This window comes from Neomonachus schauinslandi, chromosome 1 (assembly GCF_002201575.2).
Source record: "Neomonachus schauinslandi chromosome 1, ASM220157v2, whole genome shotgun sequence".
NCBI classification, from domain to species: domain Eukaryota; kingdom Metazoa; phylum Chordata; class Mammalia; order Carnivora; family Phocidae; genus Neomonachus; species Neomonachus schauinslandi.
In genome coordinates this window covers 66002724-66030489 of record NC_058403.1, presented here as the reverse complement: position 1 = coordinate 66030489, position 27766 = coordinate 66002724, and the positions used below count along the sequence as shown (strand labels likewise).

The 27766-nt window shown below is 42.1% G+C and overlaps 1 protein-coding gene across 1 annotated transcript; it reads left to right on the top strand.

Moving 5' to 3' along the window:
* Window positions 1-1411: 1411 nt before the first annotated feature.
* PARP9 (poly(ADP-ribose) polymerase family member 9) lies at window positions 1412-27021 on the top strand. Its single transcript, XM_044920300.1, has 10 exons — window positions 1412-1435; window positions 2228-2363; window positions 4108-4955; window positions 7390-7614; window positions 8766-8984; window positions 11719-11779; window positions 15919-16299; window positions 20715-20851; window positions 21498-21672; window positions 26218-27021. Exons 1-10 carry the CDS (start codon window positions 1412-1414, stop codon window positions 26583-26585), a joined length of 2574 nt encoding a protein of 857 aa, XP_044776235.1. The 3' UTR covers window positions 26586-27021.
* The last annotated feature ends 745 nt before the right edge of the window (window positions 27022-27766 follow it).

The window sequence follows — 27766 nt, the reverse complement described above, 5'->3', positions numbered from 1 at the left end:
CTGAAGGGAAAAACAAGTGCAACAGCATCTAAAACAAAAGCCCACTGGGCGCCACAGCCAAGCAGACACGGAAGTTGTCCTTTTTTGAAAGCAGCAGTGCCCTCTGGAGGCGAAAATGTATCTTGTCCTCGCATTTTAGGATCCTAACGGACTTCGTGCTCTTCCTGACCTGCAAGAATAGTGCTTTGCTGCTGTAGATAGTGGAGCAAAAGTTTTCCGCAAAAAAGGGATTAGAAATCATTTCCAAGGCCTCAAGGCAGCTATGTGGGTGACAAGGGCGGGCAACTGCATCTTTAAGCATTTTCGTCGGCATTCTCCTAAAAATTCAGTCTTTAATTCCTCCCTGGTAGATGGAGAATCTTAGGATATGTTTTCGCAGAGTTTCTCATTTTTCTCCAGATATTCTCTTTCTAATTTGATCAAGGATGTTTATCACAAAGTCAGTGACACACGCCCTCCAGTGGTGTAAGCATGGCCTCCTCTTTCTTCAAATACCCTCCACGGTCTTCACTTACTCCTAAGGCTGGTTTTTCCTCATTTTAAAAAAGATTTTGTTTATTTATTTGAGAGAGAGACAGAGATAGCAGAGATAGCAAGAGAGCCCGAGCGGGGAGGAGAGGGAGAAACAGGCTCCCCACTGAGCAAGGGGCCCGATGCGGGGCTCCATCCCAGGACCCTGGGATCATGACCTGAGCCGAAGGCAGATGCTTAACTGACTGAACCACCCCGGCGCCCCGCCCTCCTTTTTTTTCCTAATTTTTTAAATTTTTATTTGAGAGAGAGAGAGAGATAGCAAGAGCAGGAACACAAGCAAAGGGAGTGGGAGAGGGAGAAGCAGGTTTCCCGCTGAGCAAGGAGCCCGATGCAGGGCTCTATCCCAGGACCCTGGGATCATGACCCGAGCCGAAGGCAGACGCTCAACGACTGAGCTGAGCCACCCAGGCGCCACCCCACCGCCCTCCTTTTTTAATGCTGTGCTCAGTACCTCTTGGTATCCTCCTCCTCTCCTAGATATATAAAAGCTTGCTCTGCGTCCTTCAAGGCCTGGCTCTGCCTTCAGCTCCTCCATAAAGCTTTCCCTGCTGTTGTCTATATAGCTCTTTTCCTTCTCTGAACCGCCCTTACGGTTTCAACCGGAACCTCTCTGTAAAGGATGGAAGGTCAACAGCAACAACAGCAGCAAAAACAATGTGTGCATCTTCACCAGTGAAATTGAAAACTACTCAAGGTCAGGAATCATGTTTACTCTTCCTATGGTGTATTCTTACCAAATTCCCTAAGACACTAGTCTGTGTTTATTGCATCCTTTCTATTCATTCCTAGAAGCAGGCAACCATATTTGGGAATAACAGTTTACATTGGGAAACGCAAAACAGAGTTTAAACGTTTAAAGACCCCAGGGACCTCGAGGATGGACTTTTCCGAGGTAAAAAACGTAAGTGTGTATAAACGATGAACCTTGGTCCTCACACCAAGAGTTCATCCTGTAACAGCTACAAACCTCGGGTCTTTAGTTTTACTTGGCATTCTTCTTTGGTTTAATAGCCCAATGAAAGTTTTTACCTTGCACCATGTGAGAGATGGGAAATCAAGAATATGCTAATGTAAGCAACAGAGTCAACATGAGGATGGGTGATTTTTTTAAAATGTCACCTGGGTATCTACTTATTCAACAATTCTGCCTTTGCAGGATGAGGGGAGGAGGTGGGAGGAGGAATGAAAACAAGGAAATAGAGAAAAGGCACCCCATTTGTTTAAATGGAAAATTCCATGTTCAGTCTTGTATCATGAAATAAGCAATTGAAAATAGGTCCTTACTGGTAGATGGGGAGGTGTAGCTGATGAGGTGCATGTTCCCACGTCTCCTGTTCTGTCTAGAGAAACCCCACAAGGCTTTGGAGATTGGAGGCCCCTCTGGGAGTTTGGGATCATTTTGGTCTGTGACCTTTGGGCCTTTTCAAGTGTTAATCTCCTACTCTTCGTCTCATCCTGAATTAGAAGTGCATTGACCTCCAGGGAAGTAGGGCAGGGTCAGTGTTTGCTGGGACATTTAGTATTTCAAGTTTGTCAGGTACACAGATTAAACAAACACACGTCCCCCTTCCCCCTCAAACCTACTGTTTTTTGCAGGGTTGTTGTTGCTTTGTGTCTATTAGGCTGTATTTGTGATCAGTACCCTGTAGTCATTCAGTCACAAATTTTTTTAAACCACTTTTATTTATTGCAGGGTTCCTCCAGAGCAGCTGCTTACAGTGAGAAATCAGGTAGGATCACCTCACTCCTGTTTCCGAAGATCTCTCCTCAGATCTTTCCTCCGTGGAGAAAGGGGAATATAGAAGCAAAATGTCCCCCCCCCTCCCCAGGTGCTCAGGTGTGTGACTGCATGGCCCTGGGGACCCAGTGCGTGCATCACAAAGGAGACTGCTTCAGGGGCAGTGGGACACCAGCATCCCCAGTGATCCTTGCCTTTGCCCACTCCATGTGAAATCTTCGGACCACAGCGCTAGAGCTGATGTTGGCCAGAAGAGGTGACTCACTGATTGTCCCTTTGCTTAGCAAGTGTTGTATGAGCCGAATGGAACCTACCTGATCATAGGAGTGGCCAACTTGAGATTTTCAGCCAAAGCGCAGGCCAGCTGGATTTGTCTATCCATGTGCTGCTGCTTTTAGGTCATTAAGGCCTCCAGAGATCTTTCTAGGTGGCTCAGATTAAAAATGGACGTTGAAGTAAAATGTCATTAATTACGCCATTTTATCGATTTTAGGACTCACAGTTTTTTCACATCTCTGAAATGGGGCTACTCCTTATCAGTCCGTAGAGCGCCATGGTTTAATTGGCATCATTTTTCCTTTCGCAGTGGCATATAATAACGATGCCCTAAGCTCCGTGAAAACAGTGTCACAGGTTGGGCTCCCCAGGAAGCAGAAAGTGACCTGGAGTTAGGGGTGCACAAGGTTTATTGTGAAAGGACAAGAGAAGAAACCAGATTGGGTAGGTGGAGCCCTCAGACTATAATGAAAACCTGACAAAGCTCTGCCAGCCTGAGAGCGCTCATTCTGGGAGCCCCACGTTGAACATGAATGGCCTTGCTCAGCCACTGATGGGGGCCACCCCTGAGAATAGCGTGACCTTGGCTGGAAAGCTGAAATGGACCCTGAGTGGCTAACCACTAGATACTGTTGCCTAGCCATATTTCCCCTTCATAACTGCCTTGAAAGGGGGGTGTCTGAGCAGCACATCTTGTCCGCCACATACAATAAAAATAACTTTTAGTCAGTTTTAATTCCAGCAGATTTGTGCCATGGAACTAGAATATGATGAAGAATTATTTACTCAGCACCATCAGTGCTTCCCACACTTGCTGGACCATGCCCGCACAGGAGCATCCTCAACCAGTGACTGATGGCAGTTGGATAAATAGGCCCCAATTTTTTTTACCCCACTGGAGGTATAGCTATGAGACACATGATCTGCACCGTCCCCTAGCGGAGCTAAGCTTCATTTGCTTTGTAACACACCTTTTATTCATTTCCTTCCTCCTCCTGTCTCACTGTCCCACTCTGCCCTCCTCCTCCTCCTCACCCACCCCTGGTGTTTTCTAGGATCGCCTCCCAAATAAACTGACACTCAAATCCTCGTCTCAGAGTCTGCTTCTAAAAGAACCCCAAACTGAGACACTGGCAAAAGCAAACAAGTTAGGAATTAAAGCCTCCATATATATTTGACTCATAATTACGTCCCTTCCAGCACATGGGCCTTAAGCACGGATGTTCCCAGAGTCACCATTTTTACATAGATTTTAAAAATCTGTGAGTCCCCACAAACATAGTTTTCTCGCCACCATCACTGTGGTGTAGTAGCTACCATTTAGTAGGTACTGTGTGCCAGGCACAAAACTAAGCACTTTACAGGTGACCTACCATGAAAAACTCTTGTATATCCTTGGCCTAATTACATGTCTGGTTGAAAAGGCGGATTAGGAAGGGGGCGAGAGGAAGTTCATCTCACTTTTGCACATGGGAAACTCAGTCTCCTAGCGTGAGGTCGAGTTACACCCTTTTCAAAGGAACCCATGCTCATTTCTTTAATCTTCTCTACTTTTCCAGAGACTGCCACTCCTGAAGAAGACCACAGTTGGCAAATTCCCATTAATCACAATGACTTCACAATTTTAAAAACTAATGAGAGTCAGCTGTGTGAAGTCCTTCAGAATAAATTTGACTGTATCTGTACCCTGGTCTCTCCATCCCTGGAGGGTAATGGTGAGTCTCAGCGAGTCTTCAGAGAAATGCTAATTCCTGGGCTCGAGTTATCTGTTTGGAAGGACGACCTCACCAGACATGCTGTTGATGCTGTGGTGAATGCAGCCAATGAAGACCTTATTCATGCGGGAGGCCTGGCCAAGGCCCTGGTGAATGCTGGCGGCTTTGAAATCCAAGAGGAGAGCAGAAGATTAGTTTCCAGAGTGGGTAAAATACCAACTGGTAAAATAGCTACCACAAAAGCAGGGAGACTTCCCTGCAAATTAATTATCCATGCTGTTGGGCCTAGGTGGACAGCAAAATATTATCAGACATGTACCCATAAGCTGCAAGAGGCCATTATAAGTATTCTGAGTTATGTTACCTTTATCAATCCAGACATTGAGACGGTAGCAATTCCAGCCCTGAGCTCTGGGATTTTCCAGTTCCCTCTGGACTTATGTACACAGATCATTGTGGAAACTATCAGCTTTTATTACCGAGAGAAGCAACCGACCACTAATTTGAAAGAAATTCACTTGGTAAGCAATGAGCATCCTACTGTTGCTGCCTTTAAAAATGCTTCAGAAGTAATCCTAAGGATGAACAAGCTGGGATCCCACATGAGTCAAGAAGCCACCCCTCCTTTCAAGACAATTATCGTGAACAATGTGACTCTCCAGATTGTCCAGGGCTACATTCAACTGCAGGAGGTAAGTCTTTGTTTCTATTCTCTTGCACTGCCAAAGGAGATCCCTGAGCTGTTTATTACCTATCAAGTAGTTTTAAATATATATATGCTATTTCAGATGCTATTTAGAAAGCATCTTGTTAAGGCTAAGAGTATGGACTTCAGAGACAGACCATCTGGATTTGAACGCTAGCTTTGCCATTTGCTAACTGGGTGATCTCAATCGAGTTATTTTATCTTTTGGACCTTGGTCTCCTGATCTGTAAAATGAGAATAATAATAGCACTTATATCAAAGAGCTGGAATCAATACACATAAAATGTTTAGAATAGAGCTTGGCACATGATAACTATTTATGATTATTATTGCCATTATTCTTAGGCACCAGGAGGAAACAGAACGAGCTTTGATTCCAAGGAACTTAAAATTGATTAGACTTCTTTTATGCAAGAAAAAATTCGCAATTTGAAAAATCCCACTGGGGAAACAAACCATCTGAACATTTCTGAAGCAACCTATCAAGAGTAAACAAAAAAGTCTTAATACAAAATGAATTCATAATATTTAAGAGTATGTAAATTTATGACAAGAGTGTAGGGCAGTGGACCAAGAAAGATTAATTCAGAAGACAGGAGGAGTTTTGAATCTGATCTCAAGTTATGATCGGTATGAACTGGGTGCTTAGTATGACTTGATCAGAGAGACATAGAAGTGGTGAGAGCCTGAAAGTCACGGACTAGACCAGTCAGGAGATCTAAGCGGAGCTGTAGGTTGTATACTTAGTATACTGCTCTCTGTCAGCGGTTGGAGAGAATACAAAGGGTAACTTAGCATTTAGCCAGCGCTTGTGGGGCGCCAAAGCCAGGGCCCTGGCAAGGAGGGGAGGGAACCAGGGTAACAGTGAACTTGGGTATTTCTGGGTTGGTGCAGTTCCCCTGCTAGGCAGAGCACCTTAAGGCTGGGGATCATGGCTTATTCATTTGGTATATTATTCACTTTGTAGCCCCAGGGCTCAGTTTGGGCATGCATCTGGGTTTTCAGCAAATTATTGATGCCAAAGTGAAGGGGGCAGCAGGGAAGAGAAAGAATATAAGGCTATATTCTTTTTATTTCTGGATCAGGGATGTCACACTTAAGTTTCTTCTATCCCCACAATCAAAGAGACTTAATCGTAAGTGAAAAAATATCATTTATTTTCTTTTTTTGTTTGTTTTTAACATTTTATTTATTTATTTGAGAGAGACCAGGCGTGCGTGGGCACACGCAAGCAGGGGGAGGGAGAAGCAGACTCCTCACTGAACAGGGAGCCCGACCTGGGGCTCAATCCCAGGACCCTGGGATCATGACCTGAGCCGAAGGCAGACGCTTAACCATCTGAGCCGCCCAGGCGCCCCCAAAATACCACTTATTTTCTACAAGACAATTAGAAAAGAAGACTAGGGGACCCCACATGATGAAACATTTATTCAATAAGTCATTAATATGCCACTTTAAAATTAAAGTGGAAACATCCTAGTTGAATAACTTACCCTTTAAACTTTTGTTATATTTCTTTATTGCCAGCAACATTAAGAACCTTAAAATTTTTCAAGGGTGCCAATGCTCCCAAATTGGAAATTCTGATTGCGCTTTCAAAGTGAAGCATTCATTAACGTCCATTAGAAGTACCTGGGTTGCCCGCAAAAGGAACCAAAGCCATCAGGATGATTTAGGGGTGTTTGAGCACTGGGCGGGAGCAGAAGGATACCATCCCCTGTAGCCCAGGTCCCAGGGCTAACTAAGGGTGATACTACTGAAAACACAGCCCATGTGTATGCAGTCCATTTCCGAAGAGACAGATGTAGAACTGGTAAAAGTGGTTGCCTGCAGGACAGGTGGGTGTATTGGGCATCCAAGGAACCCAGCAGGAGGGAGGCCTGTCTCCACTGAAGACTTTTTTGTCTCGTTTGTATTTTCTTTAACCATGTCCTGCTTTCTTTAAGAAGAAAAGCATTAGGAGGTAGAAGTTTCCCAAGAAATTTTATTTCCACTCTCTTTAAAACAGAACAGAAAATTCACACAGAAATAGCAAAAAGTGATGGCAGTGGGGCAGGGGATGAAACCATGTATTGATAAAGGTTAAAACAAATCACAGGGAATGCTCCAAATCTTGGAATATGGCGTTATAAGGCAGCAAGGGGCTGACAGACGTTTGCAGTCAGAATTGTATCATCCACACACTTCGCCTGATTTCTGAATAGGACAAATGATTCATGGCAATCAAATGGAATTATGAGTTTCTATCCACCGTTGATTGATACCTTATGCAGAACAAACACACAAACAAAAGATGTCTTGTGAATTTAAGATCTTCAAAAGCATTTTTTCAAAGCTCCTCAGCAAACTGAACATCTAGGAAAAAGTAATTTAACAAGGAATCCTGTCTGTCTTTTTTTTTTTTTTTTTTTCCTTTGCAGACAGATGTAATTGTTAATTCTGTAAATCCACTCTGTGGTCTTAGATATGGACCTGTGTCAATATCAATCCTACAACAAGCAGGAGATGAAATAGAATTGGAATTTGATAAAAAAGTTACTGAGATACAAGATTCTCAGTTCGTAGTGGTCACAAAAGGATTTAAATTGCCCTGTCAATACGTGTACCATGTGTTGTGGCATTCAAGATGTTGCAAACAGACTAAGGTAAGTTCACAGTAAGTTTATCTTTATGTAGTTCCATAGTCTACATAGTCTTTGTTGAAGTTCCATCATGTCGTTACATTTATGAAATATTGGTAAGTGGGATAGTCCTCATTTTCTACCACTCTGAAATACAGAAAAAGTGTTGTTGTCACAAGTTATCTTAAGAAATTTAATTTTAAATATTACCTAACCCATGTCTAAATTGTAAGCTGGCATACTGCAAACAGACCTGGAAAGAGTGGGCTCCCTCAGTCTGCACACCTGTTTACCTCACCCCTCTGTGACCCTGTTGGCCTTTCCCTAAACGGGCCTGGAATTCAGCCTCTCTGTGTTTCCCTCCATCAGTTAAATGCCAGGAGGACCTGGGATTTCCCTTCCAGGTAAATCTATTACCTGTGGTGTCTTCCCACCAATGCCTGAGGTAGAGATTGGCAGATTGGCTTTCTGGCCAACTCTTCACCTGAGACACATAAAACATACACATTAAAGAGTGGGGGGACCCACTCAAATGTGGAGAGAGGGAAACAGTCCCCTTCTCTGTCTTTGTCTATCTTTATTTTGTCACCATTTCTGGTCCTTCTTTGACTAAGAGCCCTCTAATCCCAAACCCGTCCTCCAGTCACTACCTACCCCCCAGTTTCCCAAGGCCCTTCCACAGACAACCTTCCTGTACTTCAGTATGGATGTTGAAATGTTGATGGAAAGTTTAAATCTGCCAAATATATTAGCACTTCTCGAGAAAAAATTACATAGAACATTAGGACATATCTTAAAGATGTTGGATAAAGCTGCTTATGGATTTTTCCCTCTGTCTCCTTTATTAAACTTCCAAGAGCTCTTTGTTTCAACCTGGACGTGGCAGGTAAATGGGATAAACTGATGGTTGGCTCTCTGACCTGGGGAGATGGACAAGGCTGTATAAACTGGGAGAAATCATGGTGCCCAAACAGACCCCTCAATGACTTCTGTTTCTCATCATCTAACCTTAAGGCTGTCATGGGTTCTCCACGGAGTGGAGCCTTTCCTGCTCTCTAAGGAGGCATGGCCATGACCCCGAGGGAGAGTAGAGGTTGGCATTGTAAGATGTGGGCAGGATCAAAGGGTGAGTGAAGTTTTATTTTGACTCAAAGGCTGATCTGTTTTTCCTACAGATACTGAGAATTGCAGTGAGGGAATGTTTGGAGAAATGCCTTGAACTAAATAAAACTTCTATTTCCTTTCCTGCCCTTGGGACTGGAAACATTGGTATACAGAGCAGTATAGCAGCTGAGATTATGTTTGATGAAGTTTTAACTTTTGCCAAATGCCATTTGAAAAAACAATTAACTGTAAAGTTTGTGATCTTTCCAGAAGACCTGGAGACATATATGGTAAGTTAATATTTTAGAAATGTCCTATAGTTCATTCATTCATTCATTCATTCAATAACATCATGTAAGACATGAGCTAAGCCCTGTACAGCACAGTGATGTTCTAACTTGGTGAATTTAATTTTTTTTTAATTGCCCACCTCTGACCTAGTAAAGACTGTCATTAAAGCAGCAATGTTACCCTGCTACCTAACTTCCCGCTTTTCCTTTGTTGGCCTTTATTCTCCCCCTGCTCCTCAAAGGTAAGCAACCTTTTAGTTTCAGTCTGGGGTCCTCTGCCCCTCACTCTTCTCTCCTGCTCTGAGAACACAAGTATTCTTTTTTTTTTTAAAGATTTTACTTATTTTTTGACAGAGAGAGAGACAGCGAGAGCGGGAACACAAGCAGGGGGAGTGGGAGCGGGAGAAGCAGACTTCCTGCGGGGCAGGGAGCCCGATGCGGGGCTCGATCCCAGGACCCTGGGATCATGACCTGAGCCAAAGGCAGACACTTAACGACTGAGCCACCCAGGCACCCCGAACACAAGTATTCTTACAGTTTCTGCAAAGTCCTGTCTTCTGAGCCACCTTCAGACCCATACACCTAACCGTCTCTCATTTCCACTTGGTTATCCGATTGTCATCTTAAATCCAGCATATTTAAAACAAATTTTTTGTCTTCTCCTCTCCAGTTGGTCAACTTCTTGGGGCAAGTTAATATACTTTTCTGTGCTTCAGTTTCCTCATCTTTAAAGTGGGATAATAGGGGAGCCTGACTGGCTCAGTCAGTAGAGCACGCAACGCTTGATTTCGGGGTCCTGAGTTCGAGCCCCACTTTGGGCGTAGAGCTTATTTGAAAAAAAAAAAAGTAAAATAAAGGGAGGATAATAACTACCATCCTCTGGAGCTGTTGTGAGCATTAAATGAGTTAATACACATAAAACACTTAGAATGTTACCAGGCACCCAAGGAAGCCCTCCATGAAGGCTGGCTGTTGGATCAGCTGTCATGAACTGTAATTCAGAGTGCTGACCTGAAGACGAAACCAAGTGACTCGTTTGTTATCTTTTCTTCCCAATTAGATTATTAATTCTTTCACACAGAGGTATCTTTGACCACTTTTGCCATGTCCCCAGTACTGTCCCCAAATTCAGTCAATTGTTTAACTTCTCTGTAGGTGACCCCGAGGGAAGTCAGTTGTGGTCTGATACAAAAGGGAGGGACGAGTGTGTAGGGGAGTGTGTCCGTGTGTCTGAGTGCAGAGATCTGTGTGTCCAGCTTCTTTAGTTTTCACTTCACCTCAGCTTTTTGTTTTAGAGTGGGCAGATTAACCTGAGTTTCTAACATGTGAGAAGGTCCCTGATATATTCAGCATAATTAGTATATAGTGCTGTGCTGTTCCGCCTTTAAAGTACCATCTCTGGGCTTTAATTCTCGCTTAGCTGGCACTTCGAGAAGGGGCTGTCATGATGTTAAGGAAGAATAAAAAAGGAAAGGAAATAAGATACAGCAACTTAAAATGGATTTTCAAGACAGGTTTCTGATTCTGCCAATGGCAACATCCAAGTGCTAGCGCAAGCTCCCAGGCGTGGGTTTGGGTTTTGGGTAGAAAGGGCCTTGCTCGGTGCCTGGCAGACAGAGTGGCTCTGAACACTAGTCCTCTGACTGCTCACTCTTCTACCTCACAGCCTGTCTCCAGGTGGGTGGTTGCCATTTTCTCTCTCCCTACAAGAAAACAAACTCATACTTGTTCTAGCTTCCACTTTCCTGCAACAAGTGTTAAGGTTCTTATTCCTTTTGCTGCTTGACTAGGCACAGGGAGGTTTGTAGCGTTTGTTGATATTCATTGCTGACATCTCTGAAGGTGCAGTTAGGAAGAGATGCCCACGGTGAGCTCTCGTTAGCCAATGTCAGCCAGCTCCAGGACACCAGTGTGTCTCTTCCACAGCTGACCTGCCAGCCAGTTATCCAGTGAAGGAGCTCACCTTCCAGACACAGTGAATCATCCTGTCTTGCAAATGAAGTTCTCCCTAAAGCAGAGCTCGATCGATGGGCCCAGATGGATGGCCCGAGCGCATCCCTGAACGGCTCAGGAAGTACCATCTTCCTACAAGGGGGATGAACTGCATCAGAAAAGAAGGTTCTTTCTCTTCAATACACAAACAAAAATGTATGTGGCAGTTCCAAAAAAAAAAAAAAATAGTAAGATCAACCACAATCTGAGGGCTCCCCTAGGTGATAATAATAAAGATAGCTGCCATATATTGCATCAACCAGGCACTGTGCTAGGGAGAAACTGTAGAACAATCTTTTCAAGTGCATTTCTGTTTTATTAATTACAAGAGCATCTGCCTATTTTTGTCTTCTCCGGTGACATGGCCGCAGCCTTGGTTCAGTGCCTAATATGCAATAACCAGAGCATTAATATTTGTGGAATGAACGAATGGTTACATTTTGCCTTGGGATATACATATACATTCTTTTTTTTTTTTTTTTAATACCAGGTTTTGGTTTTCCTTCCGGTTTTTCTATACTTGTTTCCCCTAGGTGTTCTAATAGATCGTGGTACGACACAATTTGGTGCTGTGATTGCTGTTTCCTAGGACTTGCCAAAAGGCTGCTGTAGATCTGTGGCAGTGGGGATGGGGATTGACAGAGTGGATGAGGCCAAGTGTGGTTTATGCAGGTAGGAAGGGGGATTTTGATGACAATGGCTAAAAGCCCCACTTACAACTGCTCTGTTTTGCTTCTTATAGGCTTTCAGCGCTGAAGTGGCAGAGAGAAAAACCAAGCTACGTGATTTCAATAATTACAGTGGTGAGTAAGAAATTCACCGGCCTAGAAGTAGGGTCCACCCACCAGGGGCTCATCCTGTTCTTCATCATTTTAACTAATAGAAGGGACAAGAAGAAGAAATAAGCCAAATATATTTTCTCCTGTTCGGATACTAACTTGCTCGGTATCTGAACATGATTCTATTTTTGCCCAGTCCAGTTTCGTGATAGGAATAGAGAGAGGCTAAGCCACAGTGGGTAATCCACAGTGTGGGTAGTTCCTTCATAGATAGCTCTCTATAATTTTTCTCTAAGAAAAATTCTGCCCCTCAATAAGTTGACTAAGCCAGTTACTCTTTCTGCTCTGAATGGGATCACATCTAAATGGGGTTACTCATTAGCCATTATAGAAAACACATCTCAGTCATACCAGATAATAATAAATGGATTTACCTGATGCTACCCAAACCTGAGAATCACTAGGATCATGACAGAAACTTTAAACAAATAAACAAACAAAAATATGTATGGCCCCCAATTCTACATATTCTGACTCAGGAGCTCTGGATCAGGGCCAAGCATGCATATTTTTCAGGAGCTCCTAGTCAGTTTTGCTACTGAACCAGAATTGTGGATCACTGGACTTAACTAACCCTGGTTGATGTTGGAGAAAGATTGACTGTGTTGTATAACTCCTTTCCTTTAGTGGAGTTTGAGTTGATGGAATTGAAATGGCCTCATGACAACTGGGACGTATATACTTCTGAAATACTTTTGATCTACAGTAGTCTATAAATGTTAAAAACACTAGACATTCAATGAGCAATAGAAGCTGTTAGGGTATTTCCCATGAGGGTCACAACGATTTGCTTATACACTTTAACAGAAGAGCTCATGTATGGACGTGCTGTGGTCCAGTGGTGTTGGAAATGAAGGAGGGGGTACTTGAAGAGCTGTGGTTTGTGACTGTGCCTCTTATGAACCTGTTCATTTATCTGTAAAAGGAGGATAATGACAGACTTTTGTCAGGATAATTGGAGATTATGTACGTCAAAATGTTCTGTAAATTGCAAAGCATTAAACGAAGGCCAAAGAATAATGAATGAGAGGCTGGACGAACTACCTAGAGGGCCCAGAGGAGGGGGAGAGTCCTTCTGACCTGAAGGGGTTGAGAATGGCTTCCTGGACGAGTAGTTCTAAGTTGGCCTTTGAGGATGGCAGGTTTTCAATGGCTAGAGCTGGTGGGGTGGGGCACCCAAGGCAAAGAAAATGCAGAGAAGCAAACAAATGCAGTGCATATGTGGGGAACAAGACTGAATCTAAGGAAGGTAGATAGGAGGCTTAGGTGAGGACAGTATGGAAAAGGAACATACACATGTCTCTATGTTATTAGTCTGAATAATAGGGCCAGGAGTTAACACTTACTTCAGTCATTTTTAAGCACATCTGTAAAGGAATTATAATTATAGCGCAAGACAATAATTGACATTAATAATGGCTAATGGTGATGATCTCAGATTATCAAGGAAAAGTTAAACTATTTAGGAAGGCAGGGAAATGTGTTTTCATTAGAAATATTTAACTAATAAATATTTACCTAATAAACTAAGTAATTTAACTCATAAATATTTAACTAATGTATTTGGTGCTAGAAGTGTATCCTTTAGTGATCTGAACAATTAGTTACCCAGAAGAACAATTTTCCCCCCCCGCCCCGGTAATGATGGATAAATGAAGTATCACCATGTCTTGCTTCTATTTTCTCCTAAAAAGTAATATAAACTCCCAGGCAGAACAAGGGTTAAAAAACAAACAAACAGGGCGCCTGGGTGGCTCAGTTGGTTAAGCGACTGCCTTCGGCTCAGGTCATGATCCTGGAGTCCTGGGATCGAGTCCCGCATCGGGCTCCCTGCTCGGCGGGGAGTCTGCTTCTCAACTCTGACCCTCCTCCCTCTCATGCTCTCTGTATCTCATTCTCTCTGTCTCAAATAAATAAATAAAATCTTTAAAAAAAAACAAAAACAAACAAACAAACAAAATCCCTATGCCTCCAATTTAAGAACACGTGTCACTTCTATTGTCCAAAACATTGGCTTTTTTTTTTTTTTTAAACTCAGACCCTCTCTTACTTCTGGGTCTCTCCTGGTACTGTTACCACCCATCAGGGGGAAAGATGCTAATTACCACTGCTAACCTCAGATCACTTACAGGGAGGCAGAATTATGTGAGTACTAGAGTCAGACTGCCCACACCTACTAGTCCTATAACCATGGGCAAGTTACTTAATAACTCTGAAGAAGTTTCCTCATTTGTAAGATGGGGCTGTTGATAGTACTTAGAAGGTTGCGAGGAGGGAACAGAATAATTTATGTGAAGCACTTAGAACAATGCCTAGAACATAGTAGTTGCTCAATTTACTTTTCCCCTTCAAAATATGTTTCTGAGATTCATCCAAATAGCTAAAGTTCACTCCTTTTCATTGCTATAATAATATTCCATTGCTGAAGGACATGTGGGTCATTTCTAGGTTTTTGCTGTTACAAAGGAGAAGGTGAGCTTTCTTATACATATCTCCTGATACACACATACAAAAATTTCTTTACAAAATATAATTATGGGAGTAGTTTTTCCAGTTTTATATCCATCATAAATATATACAGAAGTTCCAGTTGCTCTATATCCTTCCCAGCCCTTAATATCATCAGACTTATTTTTTGCCAATCTGGTGGATAATTTTTCATATCCCTGGTTGCCAGCGAAGATGAGCATCTTTTCACATATATCTGGGCCATTTGTGTTTCCTTTTCTGTGCAATGTTTTGCCCAGCTGAGTACTAGGTTCTTCCTTTTCCTTGATAACTTGAGAGAATTCTTTATATGTTCTAGATAGTGCCTCGCCTGTGAATTTCCTCTCATCTAGTCCATTGCCCGCCAACTTTTTTTTTTTTTTTTTTTGCAATTTGGGTTGAGAGTTATCCTAATCCATCAGAGAGTCTACTTTTTAATATATATCTTTGCTCCTTATGGAGGGGGATTGTAGAGAAGGGTACACGTGGGTGGGTTGGAATCAAGTTCCCTGACCTTTTCTGCTGGGAGATACCATGTCAAGCAGTAGATGCTGCTAAGCTCCAAATTCCGTGGAGGTGTAAAATGTCCTATTACATACGGATAAGATATGAAAAGGAATTCCAGTTAGTAGAGTTATGGGTATATCTTCCTTTCATTAAACTTGGATAATTTTCTAATTTATCAAAAATAAATGTATTATTTTTATAATCAGAAATACATATCTTTCAAAAGGAATTTTCACTGTTTAAGCTGTATGGCTTTCAGAGATGTTTGATTTCAAACTCGGTAGTAGCAAGAGGTTAAGGAAAATCTCAGTCAGTGGGACATAAAGGCATACCTCCTTTTATTGTACTTTGTTTTATCGTGCTTCACAGATGCTGCCTTTTTTTTTTTTTTTTTTTTTACGAATTGAAGGTTTGTGGCAACCCGACATCAAGCAAGTCAATTGGTGCCATTTTTCCAACAGCCATTTGCTCACTTCATGTCTCTATACCACATTTTGGTGATTCTCACAATATTTCAAACTTTTTCATTATTATTGTGTTTGTTATGGTGATCTGTGATCAGTGATTATAACTCGCGGAAAGCTCAGATGATAGCATTTTTTAGCAACAAAGTATTTTTAAATTAAGGTCGGTACATTGTTTTTTAGGCGTAATGTTATTGCATGCTTCCCAGACTATAGTATAGTGTGGACACAACTTTCATATGCACTAGGGAACCAAAAAATTCATTTGACTTCTTTTATTGCAATATTCACTTTATACGGTGGTCTGGAACCCGACCGGCATCTCTGAGGTATAATAGTGGGTTAACATCCAGGGTGATATCACAAGATTAACTCATCTGTGAACTGACAAATGCAACATAGCAGGGGCAAGGCATGATAAAACCAACCCCTTTCAGGCTAAACTCTGCTCTCAAGGAGACTGGAAACCATATATTTAGATTTCCTTCATATCTAGCACAGCAATCAGAGATAGGCACTTGATTGAAGCTGCTGCTGCTGGCAATGGTCATAATGTCCTTGGGGCAAATATTGGCCTTGGTGTTTTGTTCTGCTCTGGTTTAAAACCCACCTGCCTTCTGTGGATGTTTATGACAGTCTTTTCAGTCCCCCAGTTGACCAGAGAGGAGAAAAGAGAAAATGGGCTCAAAGCTAAATCTCCTGCCATCAGTCTGATGGGATCCAACCTGGAAAAGATGAAGGAGGCCCAAGCGTGGATCCAAAGGATACTGACCCCCCAGGACCACCATATCATTGAGAACAATCATATCCTCTACCTTGGGAAAAAGGAACATGACATTTTGACTCAGCTTCAGAATACCTTAAGGGTCTCTATCTCAGAGATTATCAGTCTGGAAAAGGCAATTTTAGAGATTAAAGGAGCCCAAGCTGACGTCATTGAGGTCGTTATGAACATTGAACTTATGCTGTGTGAAGTTCAAGAGGAGATGGCAAGAAAAAAGGAGCTAGCCCTTTGGAGCTTGTCAGGTGAGTAACTTCAAGTTGGAAAGTCAGCTCTTGCAACTATTCCTTATGGGTGTGAGTGCGTCTGTATGTATGTGGGTCAGAGATAGCATGGAAGAGAGAGCAAATCATGCTGGTTCTGTGTTAAGCCATAACCTTTTATAACCGGTTTTTGGCTGTCTTTCTACCAGCAGGGTTAATTAGTAAATGAACACACACACACAACGCACACATGCACGTGCACACACATGACTGGATTTACTTATGATGGAATGGATTGCCTAAGAGGCAATTAAATGGAAAGCCTCCAGCAACGCAAGCCCAGGTTCTGGGGGGAAAAGTACATCCCTAATTCTACAAATGGAGCATTCAAATACAGACACATTCCACCTGATTAATTCATTTATTTGAGTTTTCTTGCATTTACGTATTTGTTGCTGGCAGCATTAGGAACCTTACAATTACTTTGAGCTCTCTCACCAAAGTAAACCATTCATTCATGCTGTGAAGTACACTCAAGTATCTCCCATTCAATGGGGCAAAAATTCATCATGATGACTGGGAATTTGGGTCTGGAGAGGTCCTTTTAACATGGTCCTAGAGCTAACTAGGAAAATTACACTGTTGTAAATGCCACCTTGGGAGACAGAAGCTTATTTCATTTATTTACTGGACTGATGTATATTGTATCCATGATATGTGCCAAGCATGTGGTGGGTGCTGGGGATACAATAATAAGATGGACATTGTTTCCACTCAAAATCTAATTGAGGATACTGAGAAGCAAGCAAGTTAATTATGAAAGAGGAGGGTGAAAATGCTCTGTGGGAGCACCTCGGACAGGCACTGTGATGTTGCAGTTTAGAATATATGTATTTCGGCATTCAGATGATCAAAACATTTGTCACATATATTTGGCCTCTATCCACATTTCTGGCTTACAGCTCTCAAAGCCCTTGGATTTCCTGAGTGTTGAGAGTGATAAAGATGTCTTTTGTTACATTAAGGAGGCGACTTTGGAAAGCGCCTAAGGATGGGGACTGGTTGCCAGGAGACCCAACTTGTGATTGGAGGATTGGAACTTTCGGTATCCCCCAGCCCAACCTCTGGGGAGGGCGCTGGAGGTTGAATCAGTTGCCAGTGGTCAATGATTTAGTCAGCTGTGAGTAGCTAATGGACATCCATAAAAACCCAGAAGGACAGGTTCAGAGAACTTCCAGGTTGGTGAGCACATGGAGAGCTAGGGAGTGTGGCTTGCTGGGAGAGAGCATGGAAGCTCTGCACTCTTTCCCCCTTCCTTCCTTGCCTTATGCATCTTTTCAGTCTGGCTGTTGCTGAGTAATATACCTGTATAATAAACCAGTAATCTACTAAGTAAAATGTTCCTCTGAGTTCTGTGAGCTGCTCTAGCAAATTAATTGAACCCGAGGAGGAGATCATGGGAACCTCTGACTTATAGTTAGCCAGTCAAAAGTACAGGTAACAACCTGAACTTGAAACCGGTGTTTGAAATCCAAGGAGCAGGTCATTGGAACCTTCAGTTTATAGCTAGTCAGCCAGAAGCATGGGTAACAACAGTCTGGCTTTCGACTGGTATCTGAAGTGTGTGTGTGTGTGTGTGTGTGTGTGTGCTTGCGTTGGGGAGCAGTCTTGTAGGACTGAACTCTTAACCTATGGAATCTGATGCTATCCTTGGGTAGATAGTAGCAGAATTGCTTGGTTGTATATATGGGAAACCCTCTACACACACAGACATTGGAATTGGGTCTCAGAATACCAATTTAGACACCTAACCCAGACCTGGGAGGTCAAGGGAAGCCTTCTCAGAGGAGGTGTCATAAATGGAGAAGGAAGAATAGGTAGAAATTAGTAAGGTAAAGAAACTTTCAAGCAATCAGACCATGGCAGGGTCTAGATTATGAAAGACTTTAGAAATCACATGAGAGTTCAGAGTTTTTCTTGAAATAAGGGAGAGCCTTGAAGGATTTTAACAAAGATAAGGTGAGTTTCACTGTAACATTGATGGGTTTGGTACAAAAATTCAGATGCAAATTTTCAAAGGACACCTCATTTTCACCTTGTGTTTGTAAAAATAATTCAGGTAGACATGGTCAAAGTGAGTGGGAGTTTACAGTAAGTGTTGTATCCACATTCCTTAGAAAACCCAGTGTCAAAAAACATGGACAAAAATAATACACAAGAGGGGTGCCTGGGTGGCTCAGTGGGTTAAGCATCTACCTTTGGCTTAGGTCATGATCCCTGGGTCCTGGGATCGAGTCCCACATCGGGCTCCCTGCTCAATGGGGAACTTGCTTCTCCTTCTGCCCCTCCCCCCACTCATGCTTTCTCTTCCTCTCTCACACACATTCTCTCTCTCAAATAAGTAAATAAAAAAAATCTTTAAAAAATTAAAAACATAGAGCATAAAGAAATAGCATTCAAAAATAATACACAAGAATGAGACCAGGGACGCCTGGGTGGCTCAGTCGGTTAAGCGTCTGCCTTCAGCTCAGGGTCCTGGGATCGCGTCCCGCATCGGGTTCCCTGCTCCGCGGGGAGCCTGCTTCTCCCTCTGCCTCTGCCTCTCTCTCTTTATCTCTCATGAATAAATAAATAAAATCTTTAAAAAAAAAAAAGAATGAGACCAAAGATTATGATTTCTACTTAGCTTTTGAAAGGTAATGACTGTGGGTATTTAAACTAACACCAGTATACTTCCCAAGAGAACAAGAGACAAACACTGGTCTATAAAGCTTGTAGCATTACTTTAAACTCACTGCATTCGTAGGGTTGACCCATTCTCCCGACTATTGGCAGTTAGCCCTGTGAGTCCCTTGTTCTGCTGCAAGGTGGCACTTTTGATAGTTGATGACTAAGCATATCATTCCACAGCTGTGTTTCCGAGGCTCCTACACACTGATCCTCTCTCAACTAGATTAGGACCTTAGTTAACAAAATGGATAAATTTTCAATGAGTTATTACTACAAGGAACATCAACTAACTATCCATTAGAGCGATACAATTTAAATAATGGAAGTTAGGTGTTTCCTCTTTTATGCTGCCATTGTAATCCTTCCTGGGGAATGCTTCTGACAGTAGGAGTTTGTGGATCTTTGAGTCTCTGGTGTCCAACCCAGCACTGGACAGGTAATAGGAGCTCAGTAAATGTTTGCTGAACTCAGGTGAACTGAACTCTGTTACTATACTTTATAAAGGTCAGCTGTTGCTCTCGAGATTTAATTTATAGTATCTTCCTTTGAAATTTCCTGGCTTTGGAGTTTCTCTGATATGGAATTTTGTCCCCCCTGTTTCCCAGGTTTACAACTTGGCCCCTCTAGTGAATTTCTTTGGATTTATCATCTGCTTTCTGTGGTTAAATAATGTGCTGGGAATTATGTCATTTTTGTTTACTTGGGTTTAAGTCAAACTGAAAATAAACTGAGGGATGCCTGGGTGGCTCAGTTGGTTATCGAGCCCTGTATCAGGCTCCCTGCTTAGCAGGGAGTCTGCTTCTCTCTCTCTCTCTCTCTCTCTCTCTCCCTCTGCCCCTCCCCGCTGCTCATGCTCTCTCTCTCAAATAAATGAATAAAATCTTTTAAAAAGAAAATAAGTCTGTTTGTTCGCCTATATGTATATTTATTCCAACAAGGATTTGCTAGGCAGTAACAGGTTGTCCCTTGAACTTAAAAAGGAAGGTAGGAAAGTTAAGGGAGAAGGGACAAAGGAAGGAAAAAAGGAAGGAAGGGAGGGAAGACAGGACACCATAAACTCTTAATCTCCAAAGTTTGCTCTTTGTGGTTGGGTGCATATGAGTGATATATGTACCAAATATTTTGCCTTGCCAATTGCAGAAAGCACCGGTGAAAGCCAGGTTTGTTTTAGCTGTGTGATATTGGGCAAGTCACTTAACTTCGAGTTTCAATTTCCTTATTTGTAAAAGTGTGTTAATTGTGTCAGTGGTGGTGTTGTAATGCTCAAATGAAGTTGAGATATGAAATCTTTTTGAAAATCTTGAAAAAGTTTTATATAAATATCATACTATTTTTCATCATGCCTTAATGTGTTGTTATGCCCGTATCTTTTTGTTGATGAGCATCCTGGCCAGAAATATAAACATTTCCTATTAGCAACACAATTATATATCATCATTACAACATTGATGGGGGAAGTATATACTAATGCTCTTTTTTCTCTCACTCCCTCAGCCTCTTAATCCAAATCATGTGAGGACAAATTTATTAATCCCCTCTTTTATCCTATGCCTTCTCATTATATTGTACTCTCCTTGCATGTCCTAAACATATAAGATATAAGCCATACAGTTTAAATGGGCTAATCCATTCCTTTAAATTTCTATAACTTGTTTTATTAAATTTCTTTACAAGCGTTTTTCCTCTCACAGAGCATTAAGACAAAGTTTTGTGTCACTCATTTTTAGGACAATGGACTGATTGGCAACCCCAAAACCAGGATGAAATGAAAAGGAATACATTTCTGAGATGCCTAAAGCTTTCAGCGGAGGAAATTCAGGATCAGAAGAAACAGTTTGAAAACTGTGGTTTGCAGGTTATAAAGGTATACTTAATTAAGGGAAGGATTTGACTTGTCTTGCTCTCACTTGGTTCTGTAACCAAAAGAAAAACTCACCTGCTGATGACTCTAAGCCAGCTGCTCGTTGACCTGGACCCCTAGGATTAAGACTGAAAGGCGGGCAGGGGTGGGCAGGCACAAAGGGTGTAGTTGGAATCAGGAGGTAGGAATGATGTCAGGACATCACCGGAAGCACCGATCAAGTGTCAGGGCAAACTTCTCTGCCTATCTTGAAGCAACATGAAAAGAAATGGAATAGCATGTATCACACTGTATTATAATTGTTTACCTATTTTTACCTCTCTCTAAACTGTGAGCTTTTAAGAAGGCAAAGACTGTCTACACTGTTGACCATTTCATTACCAGTGCCTGGCATGTAGGGATTGCTCAGTGAATTTTTATTATATGGATTTATCAAAGAAAGGACAGGGAATTTTGAAGAGACAGAAGTCAAAGTAGAGAGGGGTGGGGTCAGGAGAGACTCTTAAAACACTTTATATGAAAAGCAAGTTGCATGCCAAGTAATATGCACATAAGATCCTTTCTCTTTGAAGTAGAGTATCAAGCAATGTAAATAGTGGTTCTCACTTTTTCCCAGTTTTTTTCAGTTTTTTATATCCTTGGGTCATAGGTGGAGAAAATAGACAACGCGGTTCTCATGGCTGTCTTCCAAAAAAAGAAGAAAATGATGGAAGGGAGAACACATGGGAAGCCTGTGAGCCACAGGCTGTTTCAGCAAATTCCCTACCAGTTCTGTGAAGCGGTATGCAGAGTTGGCTTTCAAAGAATGTACTCGGCGCCCCGCGGTAGGTGTCAGCCCCTCATCTTCAGGGCCTCTGTATGTGGGGATTGGTGAGCAGACCTCAGCAGATGACTCATCACTCATAGTATTTGTTGCTGTGGTGAGGGAGACCCTTGCAACTGGGATATAGTGATCAAGTAATTTGGAAAGGGTCATATTTTTTGTTTTGTCCTTCATATGTTTTGTTGCTGATGCGTTTAATGTTGATGAAAGCTTTAACGGTAAGATCTACAGTTCACTGTTTTTCTCTTTTCTGTGGTTGTGTGTTTTATCTGCAGAGAGCACCCAGAAGTTTTTTTTTTTGGCTTAGCTCCACAAAATTATTATCAACACTACCAAACCTCATCCCTTAATTAAAAGGGCATTTTCCTGAACTTAATAAGTTGCTCTTTTCTCTTCCATCTTCTTCATTTCCTGTAGCCTGCTAGTGAATGAATTAGAGAGCATCTGGAGGTGAAGTAAACAATATCTTAAGATCCTTTTCGGCTATGGGAGTTCTACTATGTGTAGCTTCCATGTCTCTTTTCAGTTGTACAACAGTATTGCATACTTAATTGCTGTTTTGTCCCCTTTAGATCTCTCCAAAGGAGACAAAGATGTTTAGTAATAATCATGGAGGATACCTCGCCATGTGGCTTGATTTTGCCTGATCCATGGACTATGTTCTTGATCTTTACCTTTCAAAATATATAGCATGATCCTTGCTGAATGCTCTCAGGCTACTGACAGCCAGGCTTACAGTTTCTTCAGCAACACGGTTCCTTTAAAACCTCAGCAGGCATGAAGGCTGTTTACTTCTGGTCAATTTGTATCTTTAAAACCCAGCCAAAGGTCTTGTCTCCATCTAGTCTTCAAGCCTCAAGATTCGGGTCTTTTACCTACTGGCCTCTGTGCTCTGTCCATGTCCCTAGCTCTTAGCTTAAAGCCACTGCCTGAGGCGATTCAGATAATAAACTCATTGGGGAGATACTGTCCATAATGTGACTTGAGCCAACATGTCTGGTGAGCGTGCTTAACCAAAGGTGCTTGAGAACCAGGAGACATTTTATCACCACTGAAGTTGTTTTGCAACTCTTCTTTTTTAACCTAGTTTTCATATGGAGTACAAAGCTTCTTGGCTTTTTTTTTTACCCCTGCAAATTTCCAAATTATGGGACTCTTGGTCAATTTAGATGGCCAACTATAGGCAAAGGGGGCTTCTATTAATGAAGCTTTATATGTTTATATTTTCTATCTTGGCTTGCATTCCAGCCAGTTCTGTATTCATCTCTTGCTTGTAGGACTTGGCTGAATAGAGCAAGAAGGAGCCTCCATGCTTGCAGTTGTTCTTACTGGGTTCATTCATTCATCGCACAAGTGTTTCTTGAGCACATTCTGTAAGTCAGCCCCTGTGCTAGGTGGGAGGAATACAACAGTAAAACACAAAGAGTTCCTGCCCTTGTAATTTATAATCCAGTGAGTCCACCTGTTGGGTGTTTTCTGGCGTTCTAAAGGAAGCTTTTTTTTTTTTAACTCCCCTATGTCCACCTCCAGATGCTCTCTAATTCATTCACTAGCTTATACCTATAGCTTCAACTCCTACCTCTGTGATGGCTTACAGATTTGTAACTCTAACCCCCTCCTCTCTCCTGACCTGCAGGTCCATATTTCCGACTGTCTTTTGAGTATTTCTGCCTAGATGTTCCATAGCCACCTCAGACTGACTTTTTTCCTTGGCCATACTTTTCCCTAAGAGACAGGTGCTTCCTCCCACCCCCACCCCTGATACTCTCTAACCTGACTAATACCATCACCATCTATATACCAAGTCCCCAACTGGAAAGTTTATCATCTTCCATTCCTTCCTTCCTCTTACTCTAGGTTCAGGCAGTCACACAGCCCTATTAGTTCCCTCTTGACGACATTCTCAGCCCAGCCTCACCTCTCTCTTCCTGTTGCCTTTGTTCTTCTTCCCCTGGGCCTAGATGATGACCAGGTCCTTTCCGTCCCTCAAAACCACAGCCCTATCCAACCTATCCTTTTCTCTGCTTCCAGAATTGTCATGCTAAAAACATACATGCTTGTTTAATAATATCTGCCTTCCTAGTTGCCTACAAGGTAAAACTCCCACCTCATTGGCAGAGCATGTAAGGACCTAGCCGCCACCCCCCCACCCCACCCCTGTTATTTCCTCAGCCTCATCACTCACTGTGTTCATCCACACTTCAGCCAGGAACTGCTTAGAGTTTCCTAATGTGCTGGATATTTCATGCCTCTATGCCTTTGCCTGTGGAAATGCCTTCCCTCCTCACCCCTTTTTTAGCCCTGCAAAGTCCTACTCCTTCTTCCAGACGTATCTCAAATGGCGTCTCCGGCTGGACACCTTCCCTCACTCCTGCAGGCCCAGGGAGTCGCTTCCGGCTCTTGCTTCCGGACTTCCTACATTCCTTTGTTACCACATCTGTAACTCCAACAGGTACAAAAATCTACAGTTCCACAAAACTCAGTTGTGGGGCTTGTCTTCTTTATAGCTCTAAAATGGAACTTTACCTACCTTTCATGCTCCCATGTCTACAGAGGTGGAAAACTCCCATCTTGACAGCTCAAGATGAACTCAGTCATTTTCAGAGTTTTCTTAGTCCCTTTGGGGTTTAAACTCAGTTCCTGCAAGTTTTTTTCTCCTTCTTCTCTTCTGAGAGTGCTTTAGATGATGGGACAGGCACTGTGGGAAGAGTGGTCTGGTTCTGCATCTGTCTGTTCTCTGTCTCCAGATGTCCTCTGCTGGAAAAACCACCCTGGGCTTTGGTCGTTAGCACCCTCCTGTGCTTAAATTTATGGTGCTCTTTGTTCTTAGTGTCTACACAGGGCACTCTGTTTTTCATGCCGAGGGAATTCCTTTCTGGGCCATTGTCTGTGCCCCTCCTGCAGCGCAGGAAATTTTTGCGTGTGCACATCCTCCAGGCTGAAATGCAAGGTCTTGTGTGGCATTCTTCACCTGTTCTGGACATCTTCCCCGGCCGTTACTGCTTTCCACTTAGCGGCCATGCTGGATGAGGGGGCTGCACCCAGTAGAGTCACACGATGGTTCCTTTTACTCTGGAAGTCCCCTACTCCCTGTTTTTCTGAGGTTCTTGTTGTTCTGCCCTATCTTGACTCCCAGGGCTCTCTTGAGGGAGTGGGGCAGTGAACTGAGTCCCTTCTCAGAGTCCCCAAGAGTTCTAGTCATGTCCTCTCTGTTTCTTCTCTTTCCACCAGGTGGAAGGAAGAACTTTTATTTATTTTGAAGTGACATAACTATTCTAAGAATATCTTTTATCCTTCTCTCCTCTGTTACATATGGCATAAACTCCATGCTCTGAATCCTTTAGGTTTTTAGACTTCTGGTTCAAAAAACCCTTTTCCTCTCTCAGAAAACCTTTCAAGACCATAATCTATGCTTTGATTAAAAATAATTATATATGCTATATGGGGTGTCTGGGTGGCTCAGTCGGTTGGGCCTCTGACTCTTGGTTTTGGCTCATGTCACAAGCTCAGGATCCTGGGATCAAGCCCCCGCATCATCTCGGGCTCCGTGCTCAGCAGGGATTCTCCTTCTCTGCCCTCTCTCCCTCCTCCTCTGCTCCTCCCGCTTCTCACATTCTCTAAAATAAATTTTTTTAAAAATTATATATGATATATATACATATATATATATCCAATTTATATATATTCAATTGACTTTGTTCTGAGCTTTATCTTTTTTACCCCTGACATAATAAGTAGCAAGAATTCAATGGGTGGAAGAACCAAGAGCAAGAAGAAATTTCCAGGAAAGAAATCTTTGATTTTTATCTCAAAATATTTTTTTCTCCACATAAAATTGTGCTGTACTTTAACTGTTTACAAGTGGGGAGTTCCATTTATAAAATTTTGAGAACAGAGGTCATGTCTTAGTCATTTTTTGAAGCCCTAGAGCTGTATTGTCCAGTTGGTAGCCACTAGCCACGTGTGGCTACTGAGCACTTAAAATGTGGTTAATCTGAATTGAGATATGCTGTAAGTGTAAAATATACACTGATTTTAAAGATCACTACCCAAGGAAAGAATGTAAAATATCTCCCTAATAATTTTTATATTGATTACAAGTTGAAATGATAACATATTGGATATCATAGATTAAATAAAAATTAGTAAATTAATTTTACCTGTTCCTTTTTACCTTTTTATCTGGCTACTAGAAAATTTAAAATTACATATATGGCTTACATTGAACTTCTGTTGTTCAGTGCTGCTCTCGAGTCTGCAACAATATTCCATTAAATCCGAAGTAAATGTAAAGAAAAAAATAGGGAGGGAGGAAGGAAAATTAAAAGGAAGGTAGGTGTATAAATGTAAGCTATTATTAGGCTGATGATACCAATGATAATTTGTTTCAAGAGAACAACTGTAGGTGTCTTTGCTACAGACGGGGACTTGGAATCAGGAGGTGGTGATTATTTGGAGGACTAGAGAGAAACTACATAGTAGTACCCACATAGGCAATATGATTCATCAGATCCTAATAATCTTTTAACTTTTTTTCTTTTATCAGACCCAAAATACGGAGTTGGTATATACTTCACCAAGAACCTGAAAAACCTAGCATACCAGGTCAAGAAAACATCAGCCATAGATGAACTGATATATGTGTTTGACGCTGAAGTACTCACAGGCTCCTTCTGTCAGGGTCATCAGTTACATATCGTTCCCCCACCATTGAGTCCTGGAGACACAGATTGCCATGACAGTGTGGTTGACAATGTCTCCAGCCCTGAAACCTTTGTTATTTTTAGTAACACTCAGGCAATGCCCCAGTATTTGTGGACTTGCACCCAGAATCATGTACAGCCACAGAATTACTCATCAGGACCAAGGATGCTGTCTTCACAGTATCCTTGGAGCAAGATTCTCAAGGGGTAGCACTGTTGATTTACCTCCACATTATTTTAACAACCGGCATGTGCTTGCTTTGGAGGAAGTCTCCAAATAATGACCATCAGTGAGTCAAAGAGTGGTTTGAATATGTCAGATGGGTTGTCCATATGAACCGATTGGGTTATTGAGGGGACCCACCACAAACTAGCATCTTAGTTCTTTCATCTTTGTCTTCACTTCTTGGGATTGGGGTGGGTAGATCCCAACCCAAACTCAGGACCGTTCCCTCTCCTTCAAGTTGTCCTTTTGTCTGTTTTACTACAGGTAACAGCAGAAATGTTTTATATGTGATGGGGTGTTTCTAGTATATAACCCAAGCCTTTTTATTTTTCTAAAATGATAGTGTAACAGCAGGATGATTTTATATTTTCCAGAGAATCTTGTATAGTGTTTTAGATATCAAAATAAACCACCTTTGTCTGAATAACTGGCTTTGAAAAGTTGTATGTAAAATGACATTATTCCAAGTGGAAGAACATCAAAAGGCTGATATTCTACTGATACCCTATTTGGATTCAACCATATCAAGCAATGCCACTCAAGCATCATGAGGCCAAATTATTTATTTTTTAAGATATATTTATTGTAGGGAGAGAGAGAAAGAGGGAGTGTGCATGATTTGGCGGGGGGGGTGAGGGGATGGGGAAAGGGAAACAATCTCAAGCAGACTCCTTGCTGAGTACGGAGCCTGGCGTGGGGCTCAGTCCCAGGACCTGGAGATCAAGACCTGAGCTGAAATCAAGTCGGATGCTCAGCCGACTGAGCCACCCAGGTGCCCCAAGGCCAAATTATTAATTTGCCAAATATTTCTTGATCACAAGATGTGTTTCAGTCATTTTCTGGGTGCTGGGGATATGATGCAGGACAAAACAAAAGTCTTCAGAAAGCTTCCAGCCTGAATAATCAGAAAGTCAGCTATGTGATTGACTATAACAAAAGAGGAATTATAGATTCATAATTCCTAATTTTAAGATTCTTAAAATTTAAGAGGGAGGGTGATAAATTAATAAGGGGATGGAAGGAAGGCCTTCTAGAGAAAGTGAAACTCAAGCTGAGACCTGAAGTATGTATTGAGTTAGATGAATGAGGGATGCAGCAAATCAGGAGTAGAGTTGGAAGAGTATCTTATGAAGAGAGAATAGTTCTTATAAAGGCTGAATCCACTG